Below are 27,120 nucleotides of genomic sequence, written 5' to 3'. Positions count from 1 at the left end.
TAGTGCTGAGCTTTGTCTGGAGATTACAAATGTGATTGGAGCCACATGAGCTGAGTTCCCTTAACTACCCCTGTCTGCATTGAGAATAGAGATTGCTTTTAATTGGAGAGTTCCCTGTCCATGTTCTACTCAGGGTTTCTTTGTGCTGTGCTTTGAAATTCAGTCAGCAGGTCTGAAATAATTGTGGGATTATTATTAGCTACCAACTTTTGTGACCCTGACATATCTTGATTTAAAAAAAAAAATAAAGGCATTTAGAACATTTACTAACAAGCATTCTGCTTTAGAGCAGTGGCTTTTAGTGAAATGTCTGCTCACTTCTTCCCCACATTCAGTTTTTTTCACGTGTGCTCAGCATTTTGGTATTTGAGGATGAAATTACATGTTGCAGCTGAACTGATCTAACTCCATGTCATCAAAGGAGAGAAACCTGACCCTTCCCTCCTCTCCACCCCATCTGCACAGCCACTCTTCTGCCCTGGTGCAAGCCTTTGGCTCTGGCACTTGTCACCTTGGCCAGGCCAGCTTCCAGGCCAGGCAGGAACCTGGTGGGCTGGTTCCTTCAGGAACCATGGAGACATGCTCTTACTTGTGCATCCTGCATGTAACAGATCAGTCCTTTTTAATTTTGTTATTATTATTATTTAGGCCTCAGTGCAGTAAGTTTTCCTGAGCCCTGCTGAAAATGTGTTGGTGGTTTGCTGCAGGTTTCACCAAACCTCCATAAAATGAGAGGATGATAAGTGTCCTGTCCTTAACATGGGTGAGATTGCACACTGGGAATGAGTCTCCCCTGCATGTGATGTTCTGCATTAGTTCAAGTTTTTATGCTGTTGAGAAATAACATTTCATTTGTTTGAGCTCTTTGGGACATAGAGCCAGGCAGAGAGGGAAGGGGGGATGAATCTCTAAGGTAGCAGCAAGTTCTTGATTCAGCCTGAGATGTTGTGAAACCACACTCTTAGGCATACCCTGCTTCAGTTTCTCAAACAGCACAGATAGGAGCTGACCAATCACTTTGAGAGACTTTAAACACCCTCTGGTTAATGAATGACCTGCCCTGCTGTGCAGCATTGTGCGAGCTGCAGGGAGTGCCAGCTTTCACTCACCATTCTCTGGTTTTCTGAAACGTTGGTAATTTTTTCAGCTTGCTTTTTAAACAAAAAGATGCTGCTTAGTTTATTCACTATCTGTCTGTTCCAAACTCTTTGTTAAAAGAACAAGGTTTCAAACTCAATAATATTTTATAGACTTGAATTAGTGTGCAGCCAGATAAATCAGGAGAATTTGGTGTACAGAAACCTTCTCCCTATTAGGGTTTGGCTTCTGGGTCTGTAGTGCTGTGAGCCAGGTCACCAAAACCAGAAACATTTTGTCCAGGTGTCCTGAGTCTGTTGTTCAGCCAAAGGTCCTTGAGAGCAACCCATTTATCTGGACATAAAATAGAAACGAACCCTGGGAATTAAGAATTCCCCCTCTCTGTGAAAGCCATCCTTCATCCTCCATAAACCAGTGTGTGGACTGGACTTTCCATTTTAGCTTTGTTTGGAGATCCTTTCCTTTGAATTTTCTTGCTGATAGGTTTCTGTTGACATTTGTAGGTAGGACTTTATTTCTTCTCAGCTTATCTTACAAGCTGTCAGAGGAGATGCAAGCAGGGGGAGCAAGACTGTTGAGGACTCTGTCCTTCTGTTCCTTTCTTTGAGAGGAAAAAGTTCCTTTTTTCTTCCTTAGGGATGTTTCCAGGAGTTTTCATTTTGGTGTGCTCCCCTCTGGGAGCAGCCAGAGAGGGGAGGCTGGGTAGGTGTTGTATCATAAAATAATAGGATGTCCCACACTAGAAGGGATTCACAAGGATCACTGAGTCCAACTCCTGGTCCTGCACAAGTAAAATTCTCATGGGAGGATATTTTTCCCATCAGAGTTGGGGATGGGTTTCTGCAGAGGTTCTGTATTTAGATTTTCAAACCTCAATTCCACAAGGATCTGGCAGCCTCATGTAACTCTTAAGTTAATCCTGCTACAAGTGGGAAGTTCTGCTAAAATCTTCCAGATTTTCCTTCTAGCCAGTTTTGGTCTGGTGTTGGTGTGGGGTTTTTTGTTCTTGAGGTTTGTTTGTTTGGTGATTTTGTTTTGTTTTGTTTCTTTTGTTTTCTGTGAATGCTATGGTATCTTTCTACTTCGAATGTGTTTAAGGAAGTTTTCAGTTTGTGCTTTGGCTTGTCCCTTTCTGTGACTGACAAACAAAGGACCTGTGCTAAAGGACTCAGTGCCAGTGCTAAATGCAGTAATTATAGAAGCTGAGACCTCACCAAATCATCTGATCTGAAGTGAGTTCAATTAGCATTAGTCCTGCCTGACAGGTGTGTGTCTAAACCAGTCTTTCATTATTTTTCTGGCAACTTCTTCCAACACTGTCCTTGTGTTGGAAACTTTTCCTGATGACAAAGCTGAATATCCCATGTAGTCTGAATCTGTTCTTGGATCACGTGGAGGTGGAAAATAATTCATTTCTTTCCTTTTTGTAGCTCTATACATGAAAACCTCTATCAGTGCTTTGTGATCGTCTCTCCAAATCATACACTCCTGGCTCTATACCCTTCCCTGTTTGTTAGGTTTTCTTGATTTATGACAACTTTTGTAGATTTTCTCTGAAATTTAATCACTGGATGTATCACAAGCACCAGTATCTTACTTTTTATAGTAAAAGAGAACATTAAAATTCAGAGCAAGTTCAGGAAATGGCTCTTATCCCGTCTTGCAAACAAGGGCAAAGGAAAATCCTTGCCAAGCTTTCACAATTCTTATGGCTTCAGCAGAAACAGGAGGGGAAGAAGCTACATGGTTACCTGGGGAAAAAAGGCTTTTGTTTTCTAGAGCAATCAGCAAAAGCCCTGAAGTATGGGGGTAAATACACGAGCAGTATGTGGCACACAAACAGTGAATCAGTCTGCTCTCTTGGCTGCATCAGCAACTTGGACACACTGCTTGATTTTCTGTCCTTAGAAGTAATTTCTGTTAAGTTTATTTATTTATGCAGCTGATGAAGCTCTGGCTTTTGGTACCTTATGGTGTTTGTCCTGCTGCAGAGCTCTTTCAGAGCTATCCTTAAGAACAGTTGTCCAAAAAGGCATGTGGGATTTCTAGAGGGTGTCACAGCAAAGCCTTGGACAGGTGCTGGTTCCACATCCAGCTGGCTGTGCCAGTTCCTGTCCACAAAATTGTTTGTGCCTCTGGTACCCTCTAATTTATCCTATCAAACCAGTTTGTGGGGCTGCATGTGGAATGGGTCACCTAATTGGGTTAATAAGAATGGGTGGGGGGCCCTGCTTCATTCTGGGCCTGTTATTAACTTGGCTCTGTGCACTTGCCTGGCTCATCACAGGTAATGCAGGGTGAAACAGCTCCTTTGGGAAACTTTATTCTCCTGAGTCACGTGGTTAACAGTGGTCAGAGGTTGTTTTTGATAGAGATATGTGTTGAAAACCTCAATTAAATTTCCCCCCAATTAACAGTTTTCCTAATTTTTTTCAGTCTTTCCAGGCATAGTGGGCTGAAGCTAACTTGGCTGGCTTGTCTCCCTGATTTTTTATTTAGGCTGAGAACTCCTGAAACTTCACTTGGGTAGCCTTTTGCTGACTTAACTGCTTTTTACCTGAAAGCATAATTTGTGCCTCCTAAGAGGTCATAAGTGTGTTTAGAAATGGCAAATTTCAGCACTGCACAGTGGAAGAAAAGAGAGCAAAGTGAGTCAGTGTGATGGGTCAGCTCTGGAATTATTGAATCCATTTGTGCAGAATGGATTTTTAAAAAAATTCCTCAGCACACAAGAGCTCATGTGGGTGGGTGAAGATGATTGTGGTGCATGGAACAGTGGTGGATAAAAACATACACTGCCAAGAAAAGATACATGTTACAGCAGATTGGAGATTTCTGGCCTTTGAAAGTCAGAGCCTTTTTGATTTACCTACATGAGTCCCTTATTTTTGGAGAAGGGATTTATTTATGTAAGTGAATCTCCTGGCTGTCACCACTGCCTGTAGTTTTATTTACATCTTTGGTTGTTGCTACCCCTGTTTCTTCTAAACTAAACTGCAAGATGCACTCCAGAATCACAATTAATGCACTCCAGCCACTAATAAGAGTTCAGTCCAAAACACAAAGCTAAGCAATAAAGCCTACACAGCCCCATTTGAAAATAAAAATTAAAAAATCTCATATGGGAGGAAGTGTCCTGAGACTGGTTTAAGCTGGTTGTTTCTTCCTTGAATCTGCTTTTACTGTACTGCACCATCTGCTATTTTCAAAATAGCTTTTTTTAATTTTTTTAAATTTAAGTCAAAATTAAGGTCATGCTAAAGAAATTAATAAGAAATTTGGGCTTCTTGTAATAAAACAAAAGGATTTCCTTTGAACTTAAGCTTTCACATATTTTTAGTGTTAAGATTTTTTTTTTTCCCCATATGGAATCAATCTTGTGTTCAGTGTATGTAAAATGCCATCATAGGAAAGTAATCTGAGGAGCACTTAATTTTTGTTTATCCTGGGTATACACAACTCATTAAATTTTCTTTCTTCATCTTCACTCTAAATTCTGTGTGTACATGTATTCTATGTGTATTTTAATGGCTGCCCTGCTGTGTCATATGTTGAAGAATCTGAGTTCCTCTGGGATTCCTTAACTCACTCTCATCTTTCCTCTTCCTGCTTCTACTCTCTGCAGATCAGCTGAACACCTTTGAAAATTAAAATTTAAAACCACTAAAATTTTTAAAATTTGAAATTTTAGAATTCTTAAAATTATATGATCTTTATTTTTAAAAAATGAATTCTTTGTGTCTTTGGGGATCTTTGTCGTTCATGGTTGATTTGTCCTCTGCCCATCACCTTCAGCTCAGTTCCACTGAACTGCTGGGTTGTCTTCTCATGCCACGGCAACTTTCTCTGTTTTCAATAATCTTTTGAGTTTATGTGCTGAGTTCACCTGAACTCCTCAGTTGTCTTCTCATCCCATGTGAGCTTTCTCTTTTTTTCAATCATTTTTTCAGTTTATGAGCTGAATTCACCTGAACTTGTATGAAAATTCCAGCTTAAATACTGAAGCAGATTTGTTGTGTGCCCTGTGCATTCACTCACATCCCATCTTTGTCCCTTAGAAGAACTGGAGGTTCTTTCTTTCCCATTCTTCAGTTTTTCAGGGCTCATTAAAGGGCTCTCTGACCAAAGCTGCCTCCTCACAGCTGCTGTGTTTGGGGTGTTGCCCTGCAGAGCTTATCATGGTCCCAGCTTGGTGGGGTGGGTGTGTTTTGGAGATGAGCCTGGTGCTCAGGGCTGATAGGGCTGAGCTGCTGTGGCAGGGGGTGGGACAGATGTGGCATCTCCACGTGCTGAGGGTGACACCGCAGGGATCAGGTCCCCAGATGAGGTCAGACCTGGTGCTATCAGCTGTGTTCAGAGCTGGAGAGTAGCTAAACCAGCTCCTGAGCCACAGAATTGGGATGAATTACCTTCTGAATTAAGGTTAACTTTAATGCCATGTTTTATTTATGGATATGTATATGAAAGCTAGGACTGTATACAGTAAAAGTTCCTGCCTTTTTCCCTTTCTGACTGACTTCAGGTCATGTGTTTGCTCATATTGATTGTAATGATTGTCCTGCCTGCAGCCAGAAAAACTGCTGCCCATTTGGTTGGGTTTATAGTGAAGTGTTGGGTTTCTTTCCTCTCTTTTATTTTTTCCTTTGGTCTCTTCAGTTAGACTGGCTTTGGGCACCCAGCCTTCAGGTTTGACTGGAGGAGCAGACTGAGGCTCCAGCTGAGCTCTCAGAGCTGTGCCTCACCCAGAAGTAGTTTGGAAAGTGCTTTGCCATTAAAGTTGAACAAAACCATCCATCAGTATTTCAAGGCAGTAATCCTGGCCTTGGAAAATAACCAAAGAAAGTGTTTCCACTGGCCATTAAGAGATCAGGCATCAGTGTGGGTATGTGATTCTTAGTGCTGGCCTGCACTTTTCCATGCCCTGATTTCTGTGCTGTGTCTCTTTCAGAGCTGGGCTGGCCTCTTCAGAGGTTCTGTGCTCTGTCCTCCTGCACCACGTTCCCAGAGATGTGTGGTATGGCTGTGCTGGAGCCTTTGCAAGGGTTCTCTGTCCTCCAGCTGGCTGTGCTGGTTGTGTACCATGGGGAAAGCATCCAAAGCAGGGCAGAGATGGCATTGCACATTGGGGTTTGGGGTTTGGCCTTCACCTGTGCCACAGGTTGCATCTCCAGCTGTAGCACAGATTATGGAAAATCCAGGTATTTTAGTGACAGCTAAGAGTTGATTGGCACTTTAGAGACAGCAGTTTAGCTGTCAACACAAGTTGTAATCACAGAACTGCTTGTTTTTCAGATTAAAACAAATTCTTTAATGTGGCTGTACCTATTATTTTGGATAAAAGGTGGCATCAACACAGAACTCAGTTTCAGTACAATTCAAATTGCTGGGTAGCAGCTGTTTCCGCTGATGGATAAATATCATTCTCTTCAGAAAACCCTGTTGCTTCACCTTGATTAATATGGAAAGTATTTAAGAAACCTCAGTTTAGAATCTAGAAGTCTTTGTTGCAACCTCTTTATATCAGGAGGTGTGTTTCTTCTGGAAGACTTCTCTCTCCATAAGGTCTTGTGTTTAGATAAGTGGATTTTTGTTTGTAATTTTCTTAGCTCGTTAAATACCATTTTAGGGATTGTTTTTGCTAGTAGCTGGACATGAACCCCCTGCATTCTGCAGTGATCTCCAACATTTCTTTTGGCTGAGTCACTAAACTGTCGTGCCTTGATGTGTCTGTAGAATGACTCTTGTCCATTACCTTGCAAGACTTTGCTGGAAGTGTCTTAATATTTTATAAAGGTGTTCTTGCCCCGCAGCTGAAGGTTGAAAAGTTGGCCCATAAATGAACATGTGAATGAATTATTTAGTATGATGAGATTTGAAGCTGTATATGTAATAAGCTTTTGATTGTTGTTCCTTACCCCTTCCACTAAATAGATAAATGGGAATGCTCCTCATCTGACTCTTTCCCCATCCCTGTCCTGCATTATTGTGTACCCTGCCCTGTGTCCCACTCTCTCCTCTGTGCTGTGCCAGGGAATATGGTGGATACAATAGAACAGTGGTGACCTGATCATGCTGGAGAGCTTTTCCTTTGTTTGCAGAAACAGCCTGATCTGTGGCTGTGGTCTTCACAGGGCTGTAAATGGCTCCAAGCACATCTTGACCTCTCTGGTGTAGGGAAACCCAAACCATGTTCTGACTCTGGCAGAGGTTGGAGCCATCAAGATTGTAAGTTAGGAGGACTTGCCATCTTTATTCATTCAAGGAAGTATGATTTTTATCTTGATTACTGTATTCTGTGGTGTGGTGCATGCTAAGTAATAGTGAAATGGACTCCTTACAAATTTCTGGGGCTGGTGGAACAGACCTTTCCTGTTGAAAAGGTATTGCCTGTGTCGCAGTTGTCCAGAGCTTTCTGATTTTGTTTTTTTCTTTATGAGTCAGTGGGTAGTGCCACTTTATATAATGGTGTAGTTGTGGTTTGATGCTTTTTTGAAGGCTAGTTAACATGCAGTGAGTGGTTGTTAATGGTAGGACTTGCTGATCTGGTCTAAAAATCACTGTGCCAGATCAATATTGTGAAAAATTGAATTCTACAGTGCTGCTCTGCTTGTTGTCTCCATGGTAGATCAGGCAATGCTTGTTAGCACCCACATTCTGCTCAATCTCTCAGACTCTTGAGTCATACTGATTTTTGGGTCACTGTGTCCTTTTCCTCCTGCTCACTGTTAATATGAGAGAGATGTTGTGATTCCTTTTTTTTCTTTTTTTCCTCTCCTTTGGATTCTTGCCACACAAGTCTTGCTGTGAGGATTTGGACTGAATTTTGTCTCTTTTGCAGTTGCAAGTACTTTATTAAAAAATATGGACTAGCTTCTGAGCAAAAGCTGCAGCCAGGCCTGCCAAGAGTCCTGCACTCTGTGATGAGCATCATCTGCTGTGTGTGCAGGGGCCAGGCTGGCTCTGCTTGCTCTGCTGGGACCTGGGGTGAGGGGGAGGCCGTGAGCAGCAGTGCCTGCCTGGGGTGTGTGTAATGCTGTGCAGCTCCATGGCCCTGTGCAGAATTCAGTGGGATACTGCAAGGGTTATGGACCTGAACCCACCCAGCCCCTGCTTAGGGAAGTTTGTGCTCCATGGGGTAAAGTGGTTTTGTTCTCTGTACAAGCATTGGTTCTCTAATGCAAAGTTTGGTCTTCATTCAGTCATTTTGCCACCTTGTAGAAGAAATAGAAGCTGGTTGGGGATGTTTCTAGCTAGGGCTTCTTCGTATCCCTGGGTAAGTGGGTTTTAGGGTCTTTTTTTTTCCTTTTTTTTTTTTTTCTTTACTCTTGACATGTTCTGGGCAGATGTCCAGGCCCTTGAAGCTGTGCCAGGCAGATGCTGTGATGTGTTGAGCATGCTGTTCCCTGCTCCTATTCCTGTCCTGCAGTTGGTGTTGTGACTGTACCTAGACAGTTGTCCATGCCAGGCTGTGCCTCCCCTGTGCCCACATCCCCAGTGCTGTAACAGAGGTTGCTGTGGCCACTGAGCAGCTGTTTTTGTAGGCTCAGTATGGGAACAGAAGGATGTGTTGCAGCACTAATAGTTGATTTGATTCTAAAGCATGATTGAATAAAGGAAAGCAAAGCAACCCCCTTGCTCTCACCAGAACATGTGATGTGTGTGCAGCTTCATAGGGCTTGGCATAAATGCTGTAAAACTGAGTGACAGCTGAGATGCTCCAGCATCTCAAATACTTCTTGAGGCAGCATATTTCTCATGGCCAGGCATTTACAGACTTCTCAAGCCCAGGCATTTGGTTTCTGAGGCTGTAGGAGCACCAGAGCTTGTTGAGCCTTCCTTTTGCTGGGGGTAAAGGCCTGTGTTCACTGATGTGGACTGATGTACACCAGAGGTACATCCACTTGCAGAGCCAATCCACTGGAAGATGGAGTCATCAACAGAGGGTGGTTCTGCTTCTCCTGTGGTTCTGTCTCCTGTCTCATATTTATGGTTGTCCTGTCTCTGCCTGGGACTGCTCAGCCCAGGATGGTGTAGAACCAACATCCAATTTCTCTGTGCACCAGATTCCATCTGTTCAGCCTCTGTTGAATGTACCTTCCCCTCCCCTGACCTTGTGCTCTGCTGCTGCCGAAGACCCATAGCTGCCTGAGCAATAGCAGCCTGCTCAGCACAATGCATGGAGCTGGGCAGGCACCTCCTGCCTCCAACTGCAACGTGGTCCAGCAGCAGCTCTGGGCTCTGCTGCTGCCTCCACCCTCCACATCCCATTCCCCAAGCACTGGACAAGCAAAGTTTATACATCTGTTTCTGCTGGACTTTGGATTCAATAAATCTTATAAAATAATTTTGTTTGGTTTATTTCAGTGTGTTGACACAAGTTCTTGTCCCTTTGCAGCTAGTGTTTGCACACCACTTGCCCTGGCATGGGCAGCTGTGGGAAGCTAGGATTGCTGGCCAGGGGAGTGGGAAGAGGAATGCCACAGGCAAAATACTGGACAAAAATAGAGAAGGGAGAAAAATGAAAAGTGTTCCAAAATATGAAAGAGAGAAACTTTGGAAAGATTGTAGAGTGGTCACTGGGGTCTGTCCCGAAGAGTAAGTCTCAAACTCTCCCATTACTCATGATATAACAGACACAAACCCTATTTACAAATCTTCAGATTCTTTCTGAGGAACTTCCATCTGCCCTTCATATGCCCAAACATACTCCACCATTCCTTCCAGCTTCAGATGCCCCAGGTATCCCTGACTGCAGGGAGGTCAGCACTGAATGTGTGGTCAGCAAGGCCCTGCCCTTTGCAGCAGCTTCTGCACCCATGATGTTGAATGCTAGAATGTGTTTCTCCTTTGGAATGTTCATGGGCAGGGAATGGTCCATGTGTCAGTGACAGTTCATCTCTCTGCCAACATCTTCAGCCCAGCAAGTGCAGAGCAGGAAGAGTCTGACGTGTCTGGCTGTAACTCACTGGAAAAGTGTATTTTCCATGATCACTGGGCCTTATGTGTCAGTCTTTGGCATGTCCTCAGAGGGCATCTCAGTACAGATCCCTCTGGGTGTTGGCTTCCCTGTTCCCTTGTGCCCAGTGGCAAGTTTGACATGTTTGAACCTTGATGCACTCAGGGCTGTCATCACTTGGCTTTCTCCTCCACCCTGTGTGAACAAAGCATCAGGCCAGAAGGGCGTGGTGAAAATACTGCCCTTGGTAACTTGAATCAGGGCATCATCCATCCATCCATCCATCCATCCATCCATCCATCCATCCATCCATCCATCCATCCATCCATCCATCCTCCAGCTGATGCTCCACACTTTGAAGGCTGAGCAGCTTGTCCAGGTCCTGCTTTACCAGAGTGTGTGATGCAGCCATGATCCAGTTCTGCCCAGAGCCTACCAGCAGTTCTGTGTTCATTGCTGGGGCTCTTGAGGCAGAGAAATAACCTGAATCACCAGGTTATTTCTGTGATGCTGAGGTGTAAATGGTCACCCAGCTCGACAGAGCCACTTCCCACTTGCTGCATTCTGAGGCAGAGTCTGATCTCAGGATCTGCCCAAAGAGTCAAGAGCAAAGCAAGGCTGACATTGAGTGGGAAAGGTGGGATTGAGCAGGGACAGATGTAGGACAGTAAGGGATAGTAGTAGCATGCTACATCTAACTCTAGTGCTTGCTTAAGGGTGAGTGTTTATCAGTTTTTCCTGTAACTGTGTCCTGAAGTAACTCAAGTCCTTTCTGCCACGTGTCTGGCATTGCATAATTCTGACCTGTTTATCAAGCAGCAGCAATGGAACTTGCTGTTCAATTTTTTCCCCTATGTGTTGGGATCAAGGTAGTCTGCCAAGAAGGTCAGCATATCAACTTTTTCTTGTTAGCAGGCCAAGCAGAGCTTCAGTTTGGTGTTGAACATACAAAAATGTCCTCCCAAGCCCTAGTCATGGGTTTTGTTTTTCTTTCTTCCAGTTCTTTGATTGCACAATCTGAGCTATTCTGCATCTTGTTAGTAAATGTATAGGTATATTTTGGGTTTGGGTGTTGAAGTGTTCAATTCAAAGGGATGTAAATTTAACCTCTTTTTGCTTTTGTAGCTGCTGAAGTCCTACCTGTATTGGTTGTGATTCTTTATTTGCATGTTCAAAGTGCTGTCTTCAAAATGAGCTGTAGTGAGAAGAGTCTTAGAGTCAGGACCTTGAGATTCTGCTTTGACCACATGGGCCAGGTGACCAAATCCTTTCTGTTCTCTGCCTGTCTCCCCTATTTAAAATGATTTTGTACTTTTGAAGAGAGGATGGGGAAGGGAAAGGAAAGAAGGAAAGAACTGTAAACTGGACCCTGCGGCCACTCTAGGTCACTTGATTTCAGTCTGTATTGTCCATCAGGAGTCCATGACCAGGGTTTTGTAAGAAAAAGCACGTTCTCCAATTTGGTCCAGAGTTCTGAAATTTTGAGAGGAATCTGCACTTGCACTTGAGAAGTTTTAGACTTGGCCACAGCTGCATGTGGGTGCTGAGTGTCCATTGCTCTAGACATGGCTATGACCAAGTGACCAAAATGGGATGTTTTAAACAGCCTTGTTGGAATGAGCTACCAGTCACAAACTGACAGTGCCTGGGTTCTCCCAGGGTTTTCTTAGGAGCAGCTGCCTGCCCCTGTCTGTCCTGGGATGGGCTGCTGGAGCTGCTGAGGATTGTGAGGTTGAGGATGGTGAGAGGGGCTGGGGGAGCTGTGGGAGCCAGCTGAGGTGACACACCCCAACAGGGAGGTGCACATGAGAATGTGTGCAAAGGGAGCAGTGATGCATTTTGGAATGATGACAATGACTTCATGGAAACATCAGGTCAGTGGTGAAAAGGACAATGAAGGGAAAATGCTGGGATTAACATGTAGAGGGTTTGGGAGCAGTGCAGAGAATAACTGCAGCCTGCTCCCCTTCTCCATGGGGCACCTTCATCTCCATTCTCAAAGCAACACTAAATCCAGAGAGGGTTCAGATGATGATGGTCAGAAAAGCAGGAAATAGCTAAAGAAGTTAGGAGTCATCAGCCTGGAAAAGGGATCATTATGGGGGATTCTGCAGAGTCTGCATACTGATATATGTTGTGGAGACACCAAATCCATTGTTTGTCATCCTCTCCTGTGCAAGAACTACAGGATATATCCAAGTAGTAGGAGGCACATTTTCATTGATTGCAGTTACTCTGTCAAACTCCTTGCAGGACACAGTGAATGATGTGAGTGTTTATATGTTCTTAATAGAGGATTGAACAATTTAATGGAAACAAAATCCTTCCAGGAGTACTGAGTGAACGGAATCTCCATCTGGCTCAGTCTGTCTGTGCTCACAGGTGGTTGGAGAGGGGTAATGCTGTTCAGTCGGGGTGTGATTCATGCACATCCTGTACTTCTCCTGTCTCACTTCTTGAAGAGCATCCTTGTCCAGGCTGATCCCTATCCCACACAGAAAGCCATTGTAGGAGCATGTGGGTGTCACCTTCTCTCTGCCTTCCAGCGACTTCTGCAGTACTTGAGTACAAGTGGCACAGAGGTTAAAGTGTCAGGAGAATTGGCAGATGCAGCTGTGGGGAGGGATTTCAAGAAGTTCTGATTCAGTCCTTATTAAAACCCTGCTGGATTTTGTAGAGGAAGGAGCTGTTGAGTCACTGGAGGCTCCAGGGGTGTCGTGGGAGTCCCAGAGGAGGCTGTAATATGCTGGACCCATTCCTAGGTGGCGATAGCAAATTGTTAATGGTGCAGGAAAACCCCAAGTTTTCAGGAAGTGTTTTGAGAAAAGTTGGAGTCTGTGTTTTTAAAATACATGTGATGAGTTACTCCCCACTCTGCTGGTAATCCAGGATAATGCCAAATGCTTTCGATAGGGATACACAATTTAAATCAACAGGCCCTGAAAACTTTGACCTAGAAGTACTAGAAATGCTGATTCTTGTTTTTAATTCAGATTATTAGGAAATTTCAGAAGGCTGGCTGAAACTGGCCAGTACTGGAATTACCCGTATGCCACTGCCCTCATATTTATTTTGGGCAGAATTTTAGGAATAGAGATCTGGTTTTATTAATAAATAACTTAAGGTTTGATATATGATTAATGCCACTCAGCTTATGTTTACAGTGAGTACAGTAAGTTCACTCAAACAACTCTGGTTTGTTGTTTAAGATGACCATGGTGATGTGATAAGCCTGACAGTGTAGATTTAAAGCCCCTGGTGTGGTGCCAGGTCCAGGTTCAGCACCACACAACATTTGAGTTGAAAAAGTAAACTCTGTGTAACATCAGCAAAGTGCTGGGTGAGCAAATTTCTTTAACTGATTATGTTAGTGGTTTTGTGGGAAGAATAAGAGTCAAAACAAGCTTTTTCCAGGCATTGTTGCTGTTTGTACCACGTTTGTAATTGTCTTCAAGGTCTTTATTCAGTCCCTTTTCACTGGAGTTCCCCACCACCATTGGTGCTTCAGCAAGAACTGACACTGTGAAGCTCAAGTCATAAAACAACAGGAGGAGGGTTTTTTCAGTAGGATCAGCTGTGATCTGTAGGTAAAGAAACCTTTATTTCTTACACTGCAGAACCAGTAATGTCTGCATTGGCCCAAGCATTTAGTGAGCTCATCCTCATGGTGGGACACGCTGTTGTATTTTTTATGGGAGCCTCACCCAGTACATGATGTGTGAGCACTTCACTGCTTAGGTGCAGCTGATGACAAGTTCTTGGTAGGTGCTTTGTAATGCCAGGAATGTTTTGTATGCAGAAGATCTAGAAGTTTGTATTTAGATTGTATTATTAGTACCTTAAGAGATAAATTTATTGAAGTTACTATCTGAATTATAACTTGTCAACAGCTCCATTAGAGAAGTTCTGAATTGACACTCAGGTAACAGGTCTGGTTTTGGGGAGACTAAAATAATAGATCAGTGATGGCAACAGAGCAAATAAAAGGGATAGTGGAAAGGAGCCACAGTTTTAAAAATTCAAAAATATTTCAATGATATTTTTACTGGATGGAGTCTTAGCAGTGAAAGTTTGACAACAGACTCTAGAGCCCCTATCACTTCCTCCTTTGTTTTGGCAAGTCAGTTTGGCATTGTTTTTGTGCTTGCTGAGGGTGCTGCCTGTGCTGTTGTCCCTGTCTCTCGTGAAGATTTGAAACAGGACTGGTGCTACTGTCAGCAGCTTGTTTGGAGCTGATCCGAGGGAAGGCAGAGCTGGCTCTTGGGACATCTCAGTCTGTTCCTGTTGGATGTGTGGGACTAAATAGAGGAAATTACTCACCATTTCTAGGCTAGAATTTGCTGGGAATCCTTCATGCCTTTCACTCTCAAAGTTTGCTCAGAGGTCCAAAATCTTGGACTGTGGTATGTTTCAGTTTTGCTTCATTCCCTGACTTTCCCACTGGCATTAATTTAGCGTGGTACAATAAGAAGGGCCTTAGACATGCACTGGCTGTTTTGTGAGAAGCCCTGAGCATGTGAGTGCTGATGCCTCAGTGTTGTAGCACTATTTTACAAGACTGAATTTCTAGTGCCCTCAACTTGTTGTTGGCTTTGGAGGAAAATCCTGGCTCACAGAAGTGCTCCAGCCCACCTTCACAGGGCTCTGCTCTGTAGTTCTCAGGGTGCTCAGTCTTTTTGTGCCTCATTGCAGGATGTGCATTTCCTGCACAGTCTCTGTGTTTCTTACACAGTCCCTTTGCCAGAGCCATTGCTCCACATTTAACAGAATCTGCACCACTCTTGGGTGTGTAAGGTCAGCAGATGGCCAAAGCACCTTCTTTGCTTCCCTAAGGATCCAGCCATATCCATATATAAAACACAGGTGTCTGTTTTTAATGTTGTGTCACTTTATGGAAGAACTCTGTCTCTCTGTGAGATGTGGCTTTGATTGTGCCATTCAGAAGAATGATCTAAATGAAATTACTGGGATATATAGAGAAGAACAAGTGGGCAGGGTGCAGCTGTAACCCTTAGCACAATGTTACTGGCAGAAGAAATAAAAGATATTAATATTAGAACTGACCACTTTGCATTGAACTCCCCTTTGACATTTGAGGGCTGTGTTTTAAGCTGTCTGCAGAATGGGAAATAATGTATCCCAATGAAAACATAGAAATCCTTATCAAATAAAGATTGGAGGATGCAAAAATTGCCTCTCTCCATTTCTTACACCTGTCACAGCACTTACAGACAAAGCTGCAACTGTCTGAGAATTATTTTGTTAAATGCTTTTGTGGGAAGAATTTGGTTTTGGGAAACACAAGTGTTTTACAAAAGGAGTTTGTTTCACCTCAGGCAAGATAAAAGAGAAATGTGTTGAAATGCAAATGGTGTGTTCTGATTAATTTCTTTTTAGTTACAGGTATGTGAAAATTAATATTGGGATGAATCAGGAGTGGCAATCAAATTTTAAAACTCCCACAGAAAATGGTGTCCTGAGGGTTGTAGTAGTTCCATGCGGTTCTGCTGAGCTGGCTTCACTGCTGTCCTGTTCTTTTGCCTTTTGCAGGATGGGATAAACATTCTTATGGGTACCATGGAGATGATGGGCACTCCTTCTGTTCCTCGGGGACAGGGCAGCCCTACGGCCCCACGTTCACCACTGGAGATGTCATTGGCTGCTGTGTCAACCTCATCAACAACACCTGCTTCTACACAAAAAATGGCCACAGTTTAGGTGAGTGAGGGTGTTCTCAGGAGAGGGATGCTCCAGCCCTGCTCTTGCTGCTGTTTAATTCTTGGCTGTATTGTAACTCTTGTCCCACACCTGTGAGTAAGGTTTAAATGGCAAAGAGCACTCAGCAGCTGTCAGCAGTTGTAAATTGGCTCCAAGACAGAAATGCTTCCAGCAGGTAAAATGGTTTCCATGCTGCTCAGTTTGTTTAGATATGTTAGAATTTCATCCACAGCTTCTTCTGCTTTCCTCTGCTACTGCACAGTAGGTGGGAGGTTGGATAAGATGTCTGATGGCTGGACAAGAGGGAAAGAAAGGAAGAAGTGGGAAGTTTAATTAGTGTTTTGTTCAGCTACCTACAAAGGCATGGTACTGGTGTCTTCATTTTTGAAGGGACTTGTCCATCTAAAAGCCTAAACACATTGGTCGAGCATTCCCAAAGCCAGGCATTAATTCTGCAGAAGAGTGGTCTGAGTTAAGCATTGAGCTACAATGTGGTTCATTCCACACTTGTTTCAGTAACCGTCTTAAAGACTAAAAATTTTGCCCAAATTAATACCTCAGATATTTCTGTCATATCTTATTTGTCTAAAATAGAAATTTTTGGCCATTTCCCCCTAAAATGCAATTTTCTCGGATGACATGTTCTCCACCCCAGATAAATTCTTGTCTTTTTTTTTTTAGTACATAATATGTGCAGTAAATTTTATAGGTTCATCTCACTTTTTGTACTGGGATTCATTTGATTTGGCAGGGAGGGATGAGCATTCCTTTCCTTTGCTTCTCCTTGCTGTGTCAATTCTACTTTGTTGAGTTCAAGATTAAATTGGTAGAAATATACCAAAAATACCCTGCTCAAAACACCCAACAGAGCAAAGATGTTTTGAGTTACTGGCTGGGCTGAAGGAAGGAGTGGGATTGGAGTGCAGTGTGTGCCTGGAGAGTACAGGATTTCTGGTGAGCTCTTGGGAACAGTGCTGGGCTCCCCAATGTTGGAGAGAGAGGGACTTACTGGAGAGAGTCCAGCAAAGGGCTGCCAGGGTGATGGAGGGTTTGGAGCATCTGTCCAGGGAGGAAAGGCTGGGTTTGTTCAGGCTGCCCATGTCAGTGCAGTACTGGTGAGACAAGTAGAGGCTTGAAAGCAAGAGCTGGTGGTGTAGAGCAGGAGCTTTTGATTAGGAGTGAGACAAGATAGAACAAGAGCAACTGAGGTAATGAAATAGTTAAAAAGATTTCACAAAAGATCTCCTTTTAGTTGCTGTCCTTGATTTTTAGCCTGTATTTCCCTGTAGTGGTTTGTGCTGTGCTCCTCTGGATGTTTTCTGTTGTTTAAGTGGGTGCTTTTCCAGCCTCACTGTTTTTCACCCTGATGGTGCTGTAACTTTTCATCATAACAAAAATGTAAGAGTCAGGAAGAGGCCAGATCCTCTATTTAATGAATACAAGTTTGTTCATGTGGTATTTAATTTCTTTTTAATGACCAGAGTCTCCACAGTATAATCTGTATCAGCTGAAAAGTTGCTGCTTTCTCCTCTGTTTTGTACCCAGGACTGTGCCTGGGTCTCTGGGCAGATGAAGCCAAATAAAGAGCCAAGTTCAGTAACTTCTGTGTTACCTTTTGTCCTTACCACCTTCTGATTCTTTGCCTCATGTCCTTGCTCAGAGATTTGTTTGGTTTGGGACATTCAGAGTTCTTTGCAGCAGAGAAGTTATCTAGTCTTCCTTTCTGAAACTGAAGTGTTCCTTTTCCTTCAAAGATGGGGCTTTTTGGATGGAAAGCTTGTGTTTTTCTAATCTGACATTGAATGACCCCTTGAGGAACAGCCTACCCCAGTGCTGAACAATGCCAGTGGGAAGAAACAGGAAAGGTAACAAGAAAGTTACCATGCTTAAAGCAGCATCAGTTATAAGCACTGCTGTCCCCTGGGTGTCCTCCTGAGCTCTTCAGATGTGCAAGACATGAGCTGTCTGAGAAAAGGACAGGAGAAGCCTCTCCTTACCATTCACAGCTGGCTGCTGTGTGTAGCAGCTTTTCTCTGAGCTGCAGTGGCATGGTACAGATAGAGAGAGAGAGGAGAGATGATGTGGTTAGAGGAGACAGTGCAGAAGGGAAGCAGCAGAGCTCAGGCCTTGCTGGGTGACCCCACAAAAGCTGCAGGAACATTTTACTGCCTTTTCACAAAAGCAGAATGAAAACCTCATCTGAGCAGTCTGTTGGTGAGGGCCAGCAGTGTCTGTTTGTGTCACTGATAAATAAACAGCATCCAGAAATGCTCAGTGCAGTGCTGAGGAGAGGAGCCCTTGGCCAGGGGTTTCACAGCTCCTCATGGGCACAGAGCAGAGGTGTGAGCAGGGCGGTCAGCAGAGGAACCAAGGCCAAGTGGAGGCAGGAGCAGTGATTTGTTTGGAAGTCAGAATGCTTTCTTCCCTGAAAAAAGCAGCTCCTTGAAGGTCTTGAACTTCCATGATATTTAGTGCTAACCTGAGAATGTCGTTTCTGTGTTGTGTAGACCCAGGGTTTACCAGGAAGGGGATGAATTAAGTTTTTTAGGTGTTCCCTGACATGAAGCTGTGGAAGCCATGTGTGTCTCCTCCTAGGAGATGAGGTAATTGTGTAATCCTACTGCAGATGCCAAGAATATTCATGAGGCTAATCAGCTCCTTTGTGAGGCCAGTTAGCTTGAGAAGCAGGGTTTCAGGGTTTGACTTTGTCTTTCTTTTGATGGACTTACTGTAGCTTTGTCTTTCTAATTCACTCTTCACCATTTAAGTCCTCTCCTTTTCATCCATTAATTAGACATCCCCCCTTTTGTTTTCCTTGCAATTTCTTCTGTTGCTTAACTATTATCTTCCATTGTCTCCATACTTTTTCATTTAATCAGATCCATCAGGAGCACTGTATAAGAACTGTTTTCTTGGCCATCACAAATTCTGGATGTTCTGGTTGGAGCTAAGTCTTGAACTTTATTTGGAGACGTCACATGAAAACTGTTTGACATCGTATGTAGTCTTAATTCTCTGTTCTGGAAAATGTCTTGAATGTCTTCTGGCTGCTGATGAAACATTTTTGACGAGTTCTGAGCAGAGTCCTGGCAGTAAAAAACATAGTGAGATGTGGCTAGAAGTGTGATGAGAGTGAATTTGGATAGAACAGGGAGAAATGTTGGGGCACCAGCCATTAAGCAGAAAGTCTTGGACCAGGAGATGAGGAGGAAATGTGACTGCTGCAGGTCTCTGGGTTTAAGTGGATGAATTTGCTCAGGGATTAATGTAGGAGTGTCTCAAATCTCAGACTTTGACAGCAGACCAAGGTAAATGGAGCAGCAGGGCTATAAAAAGAGCATGCAATCCTCTGAAGTCTTGGCATAGAAAACTTCCTGTAGTTTGAGTTCTAGTACAGGCTCTTGAAAAGACCAAGTTAACCTAAAAAGTAAAATATCCACTCTGCAGCCAGTTTAGAGACTAGGGGGAACATTGGGAGTAATGCAGAAACCTGTTGTGAGAGACATGCAGGTGTCAGTCCCAGATTTAATAGGTTTGACCCCAAGGCTTCAAATGAAGTTTGCAGACAGCAAGAGCATTGGGATGTTCAAAAGAAGACTTCAGATTAATCAGATTTAAAACCACAGAATCCTGGAGTGGTTTGGGTTGGAAGGGACCTTTAATATCATGTATTCCAACCCCTCTGCTGTGGGCAGAGACACCTTCCATGAGTCCAGATTGCACAGAGCCCCATCCACCTTGGCCTTGAGCACTTCCAGGGATGGGGCAGCCACAGCTTCTCTGGACAACCTGTGCCAGGGCCTCACCACCTGATTCACTATCAAAATGAACAGAAAATACCAGGTTTGGCCACAGCTTTGTTCTCTGTGTGAGCACTTTTACCCAGTGGCCTGATTGGAGGATCTGTTTCCAAGGGCATGTAGAGCTATGTGGGTTTGACAGTGCTTCTCCTCAGCAGCATGTTGGAGAATATTCAAGTATTTTCCTAGGCTGGCATTTCCTGGTCTGCTCTTTAGGATGCCCACACTGCTGAAGGAGTTGTGTTCATTGCAATCCACCAGCAGTGCTTAAGGATTCCCTGGATCTCAGTTCCCTAAACAGATGCTGGAGGAGTTCCCTGCTGTGCAGGCAGTGCTGTGGCTGATTACCAAATGTACATTGTCTTGTGCAAATTGAATTCTCTAAGTGGCCAGCTGTGAGGCAGAAAGGGTGATTGGTGCTGGTGGAGAGCAGAGATAGGCTGGAAGGTCCACAAACACATTCTGTGCATGGGATCATGTGGAAGTGCAGTCATGGAAGGTGGAAGTCCTTTGTTTGGTTGGCAGGTGAAAATGTCAATCACACTGTGCCCTAGCACCGAACCTTCATTTAATGTCTTTATGTCCTGCTCTTCACACACTTGCTCTTGCTTCCTGAGCTCTTGGTTTGTCCAGTCCTTAAGTGTTTTAGAAGGTTGTGGTTTTAAACTGGATCCAGGCTTTGGAGGGGCTGCAGAGAAAGAAAACAGTTTCTCATTCAAGTTGTGATTATTTCATTTCTGCTGTTGGCTTTCCTGGTGCAGGTGTGTAGCAGTGCAGATGCAGAAACTCTAAGCAGACATGTCTGTGCAACAGACCAAGTGCTGTCTGCATAATGCATTTTATTAGTCTGAGTTACATAACAGAATGTGGAAAACATGCATTTGTCTCATTGTAAAGGCAATGTAATGAGTTTATTTATAGAATCATAGAATTATTTTCTCTGGGAGGGATCTCTGGAGGTCAAGCATCCAACACTGAAAGCAGGCCCAAACTAGATCATGGTACTCAGAAACTCATTAAGTTTTTACTGTCTTCAAGAATGGAGATCATCTGGGAGCTTTTCTGGTCCTGATTCAGTGTTTGACCAAAATCCATACTGAATTTTTCTCATTAGAATTTCCCATGTTGCAGCTTGTCTGTGTTGCCTCCTGTCTCCTGCCAGCATGCATCTCTGAAAAAGCCTTTTTACACCCTCCTGTATGAGAGTTGTAGGCAGCAGTAGGTGTCTGCCCTAATGCTTTTGAGACTGAACAGAGACTTTTCCCTTAGCCTGTCTTTGTCTTGCTGGCCTCTGCTGGACTCACTCCAGTCTCACTGTGTCCTGTGTTGGGGAGCCCTAAGGTGAACATCATAACTGCAGTGTAGACTCACCAGTGTTGGAAAAGAAGGCAGAAATCCCATCCTTTAACCTACACCCTCACTAATAAACCCAGGATGTGGTTGATGTCCTTTGCTGCAAGGACCCACTGCTGGCTCCTGCTCTACTTGTTGCCCAGCAGGACCCAGAATCTTTTCTGCAGATCTTTCTCTCCAGTCAGCCTTATCCTGTCTTGTTTCCTGGCAGTATCACAGCCTGGTGGCTGGGCTCTTAGGTTGCTTTTGTTGAGCTTTGGGAGCCTTGTGCTGGGTCATTTCTCCAGCTACAGCACTGTGCCCTCCAGTTTGGTGACACCTGTGAGCCTGCTGGGAGCGCACTGAGTCCCATTGTCCCGGTCATTGGTGAAGACAGGGAACTGTGTTGGCCCTGCCATGGATCCCTGAGGGACAACTCTTGGACTTTGAGCAGTTTCCACCCAGCTTGTAGTCCATTCAAAAGCCAAGTGCTTGTCCAAGGTGCTGGGAGCAGCTTCCAGCCACACAAATACACAGGCCTGGCCACCTTTGGCTCTCAGAGGTGTTGGGGGCAGAGAAGACTCCAGTGGACAGCAGGCTCAAGGAGATTGGCCTCACTCTGCCATAAGGGTAGGAAAACAAGCTTTCATCCACCTTTTCATCCAGCTGAGCAAAATAATTGCAAAGTGAAAAATAGGTTTGAGTGAGGAGCAGTATCTGGGCAAAGTGACAAGGTGAGAGAAATGCTCACTGAATGTTTTCCTCAGTCATGTGTTCAACATCACCTGTGTGCACAATCTTTGGTTGGATTGTAGAAAAGGTGCTCAGTAAACAAGGTCCAAAGTGCCAGGATGTTCATTAAACCATACTGACTATCTGCCATGATGTTAATTTATCTTTATTTGCTGTTTATTTAGTAAAAGATTCGGGATTTCTTTCCGAGCATTTGATTTAGGTCTGTGCTGTTTTGAATAACTTGTTTCCTATCTTGACTCCTAAAACTGGTTTAAATTACCATTTCAGACTGATCTGGTAACATTACATTGCAGCTCTGGGTTAAAGTAGTCCTAAAATTAAAACCAGAGGGTGGTGTTCTCCTGCTTCTGCAGTCCTTCCAGTGCCAGGCAGAAGGGAAGGAGGAGAGGTGGGATGTGTGTGAGAACTGGGTGTCCTGCTGTGGGTACCAGCCTTGCTCTGGCTGGGGACAAGGAAGAATTCTGGGGAGCACACATGGGGAAGGGCTGCAGCTTCCTTGGCTCCTGGAATGTCAGCTGGAAGTCTGGATTTAGCTGAGCTTGGTGGGTGATGGCAGCAGTGTCCCCTGTGCTGCTGGTGAGGGTGACCCAAAGCCTGGGGGGCTCTGCTGATCCATCTCCCTGAGCTGCTGCTGGATCCCACCATGGCAGGAGAGGGAGGAGAGGCCCCATCCTTTGGGGCAGTAACTGCACCTAAATCAGATGCAGAGCTGTGCCTGGGCAGCCTGGCTGTGGTGGGTGTTGTCTCCAGCCAGAACCCTGTTAGACATCACAGGCAATGTCTGCCTCAAATACCTCTTTTCTGCCAGATGTAAATAAAAGATATTATGTTTTATTTATTGTATTGTATTTATATTTATTTACATCTGCCAGATGTAAATAAAAGATATGCCAGATGTAAATAAAAAGGGAAACCATACACTTTTTTCCCCATCTTTTCTGTTTGGAGCTGTATCAGCTGAGTTGAGGATGAGGTTGTTCTTTGCACAGTTTCTCAGGTGCTCCTGGCTGCAGCTTGTAATGCCAAGTGTTGAATATTCTTTCCTCTTCCTCTGGCTGATAGGAAGAATCAGTTACAGCCTAAACCAAAGAAATTTTATGCTAAAACTCTTTTTCTAACACCAAAGTGAATCTTGAAAACTAACTCCTTCCTTGTAACAGAGGGAGAAGCAAAGGAAAGAGGAGCTGCTTTTAGAAAATCAAATTTTTGGGAGAGATGTTGAAAACATTTAGGCTTTTTCATGAACCTTTCTCCAGATGCAAAACCTTACAGAGGAGGAGACTGGGGAGGGAAGTTACTTCTAAATACATGAATCAGTGAAATGCAGGGTCAGAGCTGGGATTTGAAATGCAGTAATGTTTAGTAGCATGTTAAGGATGTAGGCAAGCAGGGAAAAAAATCCTTTGTCTTTTTAATTCTAATATTTTTTCCCCCCACAGGTATAGCCTTTACAGACCTCCCTGTAAGTACACCTATTTTCAGTATTTTAAGTAAGGATGCAAACAGAAGGGAGGGGGAAGAGTGTGGGGGTGATTTTTTTTTTCTGTTTGATGCCCTGTTAAAAAAACATGATAACACACATTACTGAATGATGTGGATGCTCCTTTTTCTGAAACTTCATAATCCTGTGACTGGGTTTGTGGGCTACTCACATGCCTCCTCTCATCCCTTACCACCTCTAAGAATTTATTGCTCCTTCTCCTGGAATTAAAGCAAAGATGCAAACTTCATTACAGGTCATTGTCTTCCAAATGCAGCTTTGACTCTGAGGAGGAGAACATGTGCATAGTTACACTCATGTCTAGTCAGGTCTCACAAAAGCACAAGAAAATATTCCCTCTTTTCTAGACCCAAGTGTTCCTGGACAAGGAGAATGTGTTCAGTGAAAAAAAGGTAAACCCAGGTCAGGCATGCACCAACATATCCACTGCATCCATCACATACACAGGACTTCTTGTCCCTAAGGTTGCACTCCTGTCTTTGTACTTAAATACCCCAAATTAATTTCCTCAGACAAATTTCTTCATTTTGATAACTTTTTTAAGCCTCCAAAGTGATAAATTTTCTTGGGTGACTTCCCTGTTGTGTGTAAGGAAGGTGGGTTTGCTTTGTTCTGTACTTGCTGGCAAAAAATTTATCTTGTTCCTCTAATTTTCGTATTGTGAGGAATAATGTCTAGTACTCCCTGTTCACCTTCCCAATGGGATTTAGGGCTTTGCAGATTTCTGCCATATCCCAAATATAACCTGCACTTAAATTGCAGTTATTTGATTGGCCTTTTCATATCAGCTGTCAATACAGGATGTTTTTGGGTTTTTTATGTTCTGGAGTCTTTGAACTTGGTAACATTGCAGTGTGTTCTAAACCAGAAACTCTTTATGTGGGTTATCATTCACTTGGTCCAAGTACAATTTATTAAAGTACAAGAATAGTTTGCCTTTCCATGAAGATTAACCTTTTCCAGTGAGGTATTGTGATAACCTTACATCCACAGCAAGAAGATGCTTCTCTGATGTACCCCTTAGTTTTTGGTGCTATCTGTTTTCCCTCTGGATATAGATTGCATTAGTAGTCACAGATTTACCATATTCCTTCTAACTTTTTCACCACTTTATCTTCTCATTTGGTTAGAGTGCTTCTCCTTCTGCAGCAGGAGCAGACATTGTCCATGTTGTCAATGACAAATGACAATGTCATTGTCCAAATTGAGCTGGACAATGGCAATTTAGGCTCCTGTCCATCAGAAATGGCTGTCCAGCACATGTACCACTGCTCATTTACTGCCCAAGTGTTGCTGTGCAGCTTCACAGCACAGATTTGGCAGCTTGAAATTCCCTGTCCTGCTTAGCTGAACTTGCATCCTGTTGATCCTGGAGTGCACAGTGAACTGACAGAGAATTTAATGTTCATGTGTGAGCTGCCCACCTCTGTGCTGAGTCTCTGCTGGGCACAGGGGATGAGCAGCAGGGCAGGCAGAGCAGACAGAAGGACAGAAGGTTGTTTGCTGCACTGAGCTCTTGCAGTGCCAGTGAGATTGAACTCAGAACTCTCCTGAGCCCCTGGCATCTCCCTGTCCTGCTGTTTGCTGGTCTGGGCAGATCATCCTCACAGGATCTCAGGCTTGTTTGTCTGTGTGTGCTGTGCAGAGATGTTTAGTGAGAAACCGGGAGAAGATCTGGCCAGGGTAGGTTTTGGCAGATGCCTCATGGTTAACTGGTGTGTAAATGGTCTCTGAACCTTCACCAGCCAGGTTGCTGAGCTGTTTTCTGGGGAAATCCCCTTCTGGCTTTTACAACAGCAGCTAATCCATAACACTGCTTTTCTGGGCCAGGAAAGAGAACAGCTGATGCCCTGTAGGCCTCCTACTACTGAGAATTATCCTTCATGAGATAATTCCTCTTCAAAAAGAGGAGGAAAGAAGCTTGATGGGAATTTTTTTACCTCTTAACTGTGGATGTGAGCAAGGATGGGAGACTTCTGCCTCCATATGGATCTAGGACATCCCTCTGCATATGCTAAATCACTCTGCTGCTCTGCTGGCAGCTTCCTAAGGGTGCCTACAGCTGACTTCAGCATTCTCTTTTCCAATATCCTTCCCTTGGATTACTGCATTCTTCCTTCACCCTTGCAGGTACCAATGTGTTCCATGTGCTCCTTTTGCTCCCTTGGCCCGTGGATTATTGGTTGTTCCAAACGGTTCAGGTTACAACCTTTCCTAAAGAAGGGGATGCCAAACCCAAGATAGACTTTGGTTTAAAGTCTATCAGATATTTTAGAATTCTTGAGGCAGTAGAGAATATGAAGCTGATCACTTGCAGGTTTCATTTTTTATAGTTCTCTGTTCCAGGCTCAAACACAATATCCACTGATTATAAGGTTAATAAAAAGAAAGTATCCATTATAGAGTCTGTGTTCTTCACCTGCTAAAGCTGCAGTTCTGAAAATTTAACTGCAAACAGGAGTGGGAACAGCAAACTTACCTCAGTGACCCTTGAAGTGCTCTGGTTTGAGCAGCTCCACACGGATTTTTTGGCTCTGGTCCATTCCTCATTACTCACCCCTGCAGGGGGACTTTAGGGAGAGCTTTTCCTTGCATCACAGCCTGAGGGGTGCTGAAGCTGACTGGTAACACACATCAGTGAACCCCCTTACTTCTGCAATTTTTAAGCTTAAATTTTAGGATTGGCATATCAGTGAGGTTACACAAGGAATTAAATTGACCCTTCAGAACATTGCCAGATTAGAAATGATTTCCTTGAAATGCTTGTTCCAAAATTCCCCTTTCAGAGGCAAATAGTGAAAGCAATATTTTTCAGAATTCACAATATTAGGAAGTTGAAATGGATACTTTAATTTGAAAACCAGAGACACAGATGTTGAAACATACTTGCTTTGGCTTGTTTCAGTTTCCTCTAAAGGGTGTTTTCATTTGTACAAAAATACAGTGATAGGAAAAAACACATTTTGGCTTAGCACAGGCTGAAGTTAAAACCAAAATAACTGCTTGAAATAGGAGTGAATTCCCACAGAGGAAAAAGAGGGAGTTTCTTTTTCTTTCTTTCTTTTTTTTTTTTTTTTTTTTGCCAATCTTAGTCAGTGCTCAGGCCCAACTCTTATTTACACAAGCCTGGATCAGGTCTATCCTGCCTGGGGGTTTGAAGGAATAATAGGAGATGAAAAAAAACCAGAAGAGCTCAGGGTGGGATTGTATCAGTGCAGAGGGACAAGGGGGTTAAAAACCAGGTCAGGATGAACAGTGGGGGTTGTGCCCCACATCAGGGCAGGGGGTGGGCCAGATGTCATGGGGAAGGTGTTCCTGAGGAACTTGGCAGGAAAAGCATCTCCTGGGTCAGTGGGCTCTGGGATTGTGTCTGCCTGCATCTGGCAGGGTGCTGGAGATACATGAGCTTCCCAGCAGCTGCTAAGCAGAGAGAACACATCCCACATGGAAAAATGGAGTTTTACCTTAGAGATGATTTGAGAGATGTAGAGGATAGGCAACTTCTGCTCAAAGATGAGCATAGCCAAAATTGGGAGGTGTTTGCTTCCAACTTCCAAGTATGTTGGGTGTCTGATTCCTGGCTTTGGAAGCCCTGGGGTTGAAGATACTGAGAAGATAATAAGAAGTATGAAGTATGGACTGTGGAAAATATCTGATTCCTCATTAGAGATATTTCCATGTCAGCCAGTTTTGAAGGAATGGAGGAACTAAATTTAATTACAGCATTTTCCTCTGGTAGCTCTTCCTTTATCATGCTGTATTTACTTTGCACCTCTCTGACCCAGAGACTTCCTTGGTGTGGGAACAGGAAAGGAGGTGTAGTGCATCACCAGTAATGCAGTCATCCTGATCTCTGTTTTTCATTTCCAGTCTGTATTTATAGATTCATTTCTTTCCCTTGTTGTTTGAGGTTTGGTAATTTCAAAGGTAGAGGAGGTTGGTCAGGCTCTTAACCAGTT

The 27,120-nt window shown here is 43.8% G+C and overlaps 1 protein-coding gene across 4 annotated transcripts in view; it reads left to right on the top strand.

Annotated features, from left to right (window-relative positions):
• Positions 1-27,120, top strand: part of RANBP10 (RAN binding protein 10) — a 63,323-nt gene that overhangs the window by 18,554 nt on the left and 17,649 nt on the right. For 3 of the 4 annotated variants that reach the window (XM_058813422.1, XM_058813421.1, XM_058813424.1), the window contains 2 exons: positions 15,605-15,772; positions 23,100-23,122. In XM_058813422.1, coding sequence (XP_058669405.1) covers positions 15,605-15,772; positions 23,100-23,122 — 191 coding nt within the window. The remainder of the gene's footprint in view (positions 1-15,604; positions 15,773-23,099; positions 23,123-27,120) is intronic. The other variant, XM_058813423.1, reaches the window with a different exon arrangement.

This window comes from Ammospiza caudacuta, chromosome 13 (genome assembly GCF_027887145.1).
Source record: "Ammospiza caudacuta isolate bAmmCau1 chromosome 13, bAmmCau1.pri, whole genome shotgun sequence".
NCBI lineage: Eukaryota > Metazoa > Chordata > Aves > Passeriformes > Passerellidae > Ammospiza > Ammospiza caudacuta.
The sequence above is the reverse complement of the archived record's forward strand: the minus strand, read 5'-3'. Positions and strand labels throughout refer to the sequence as shown.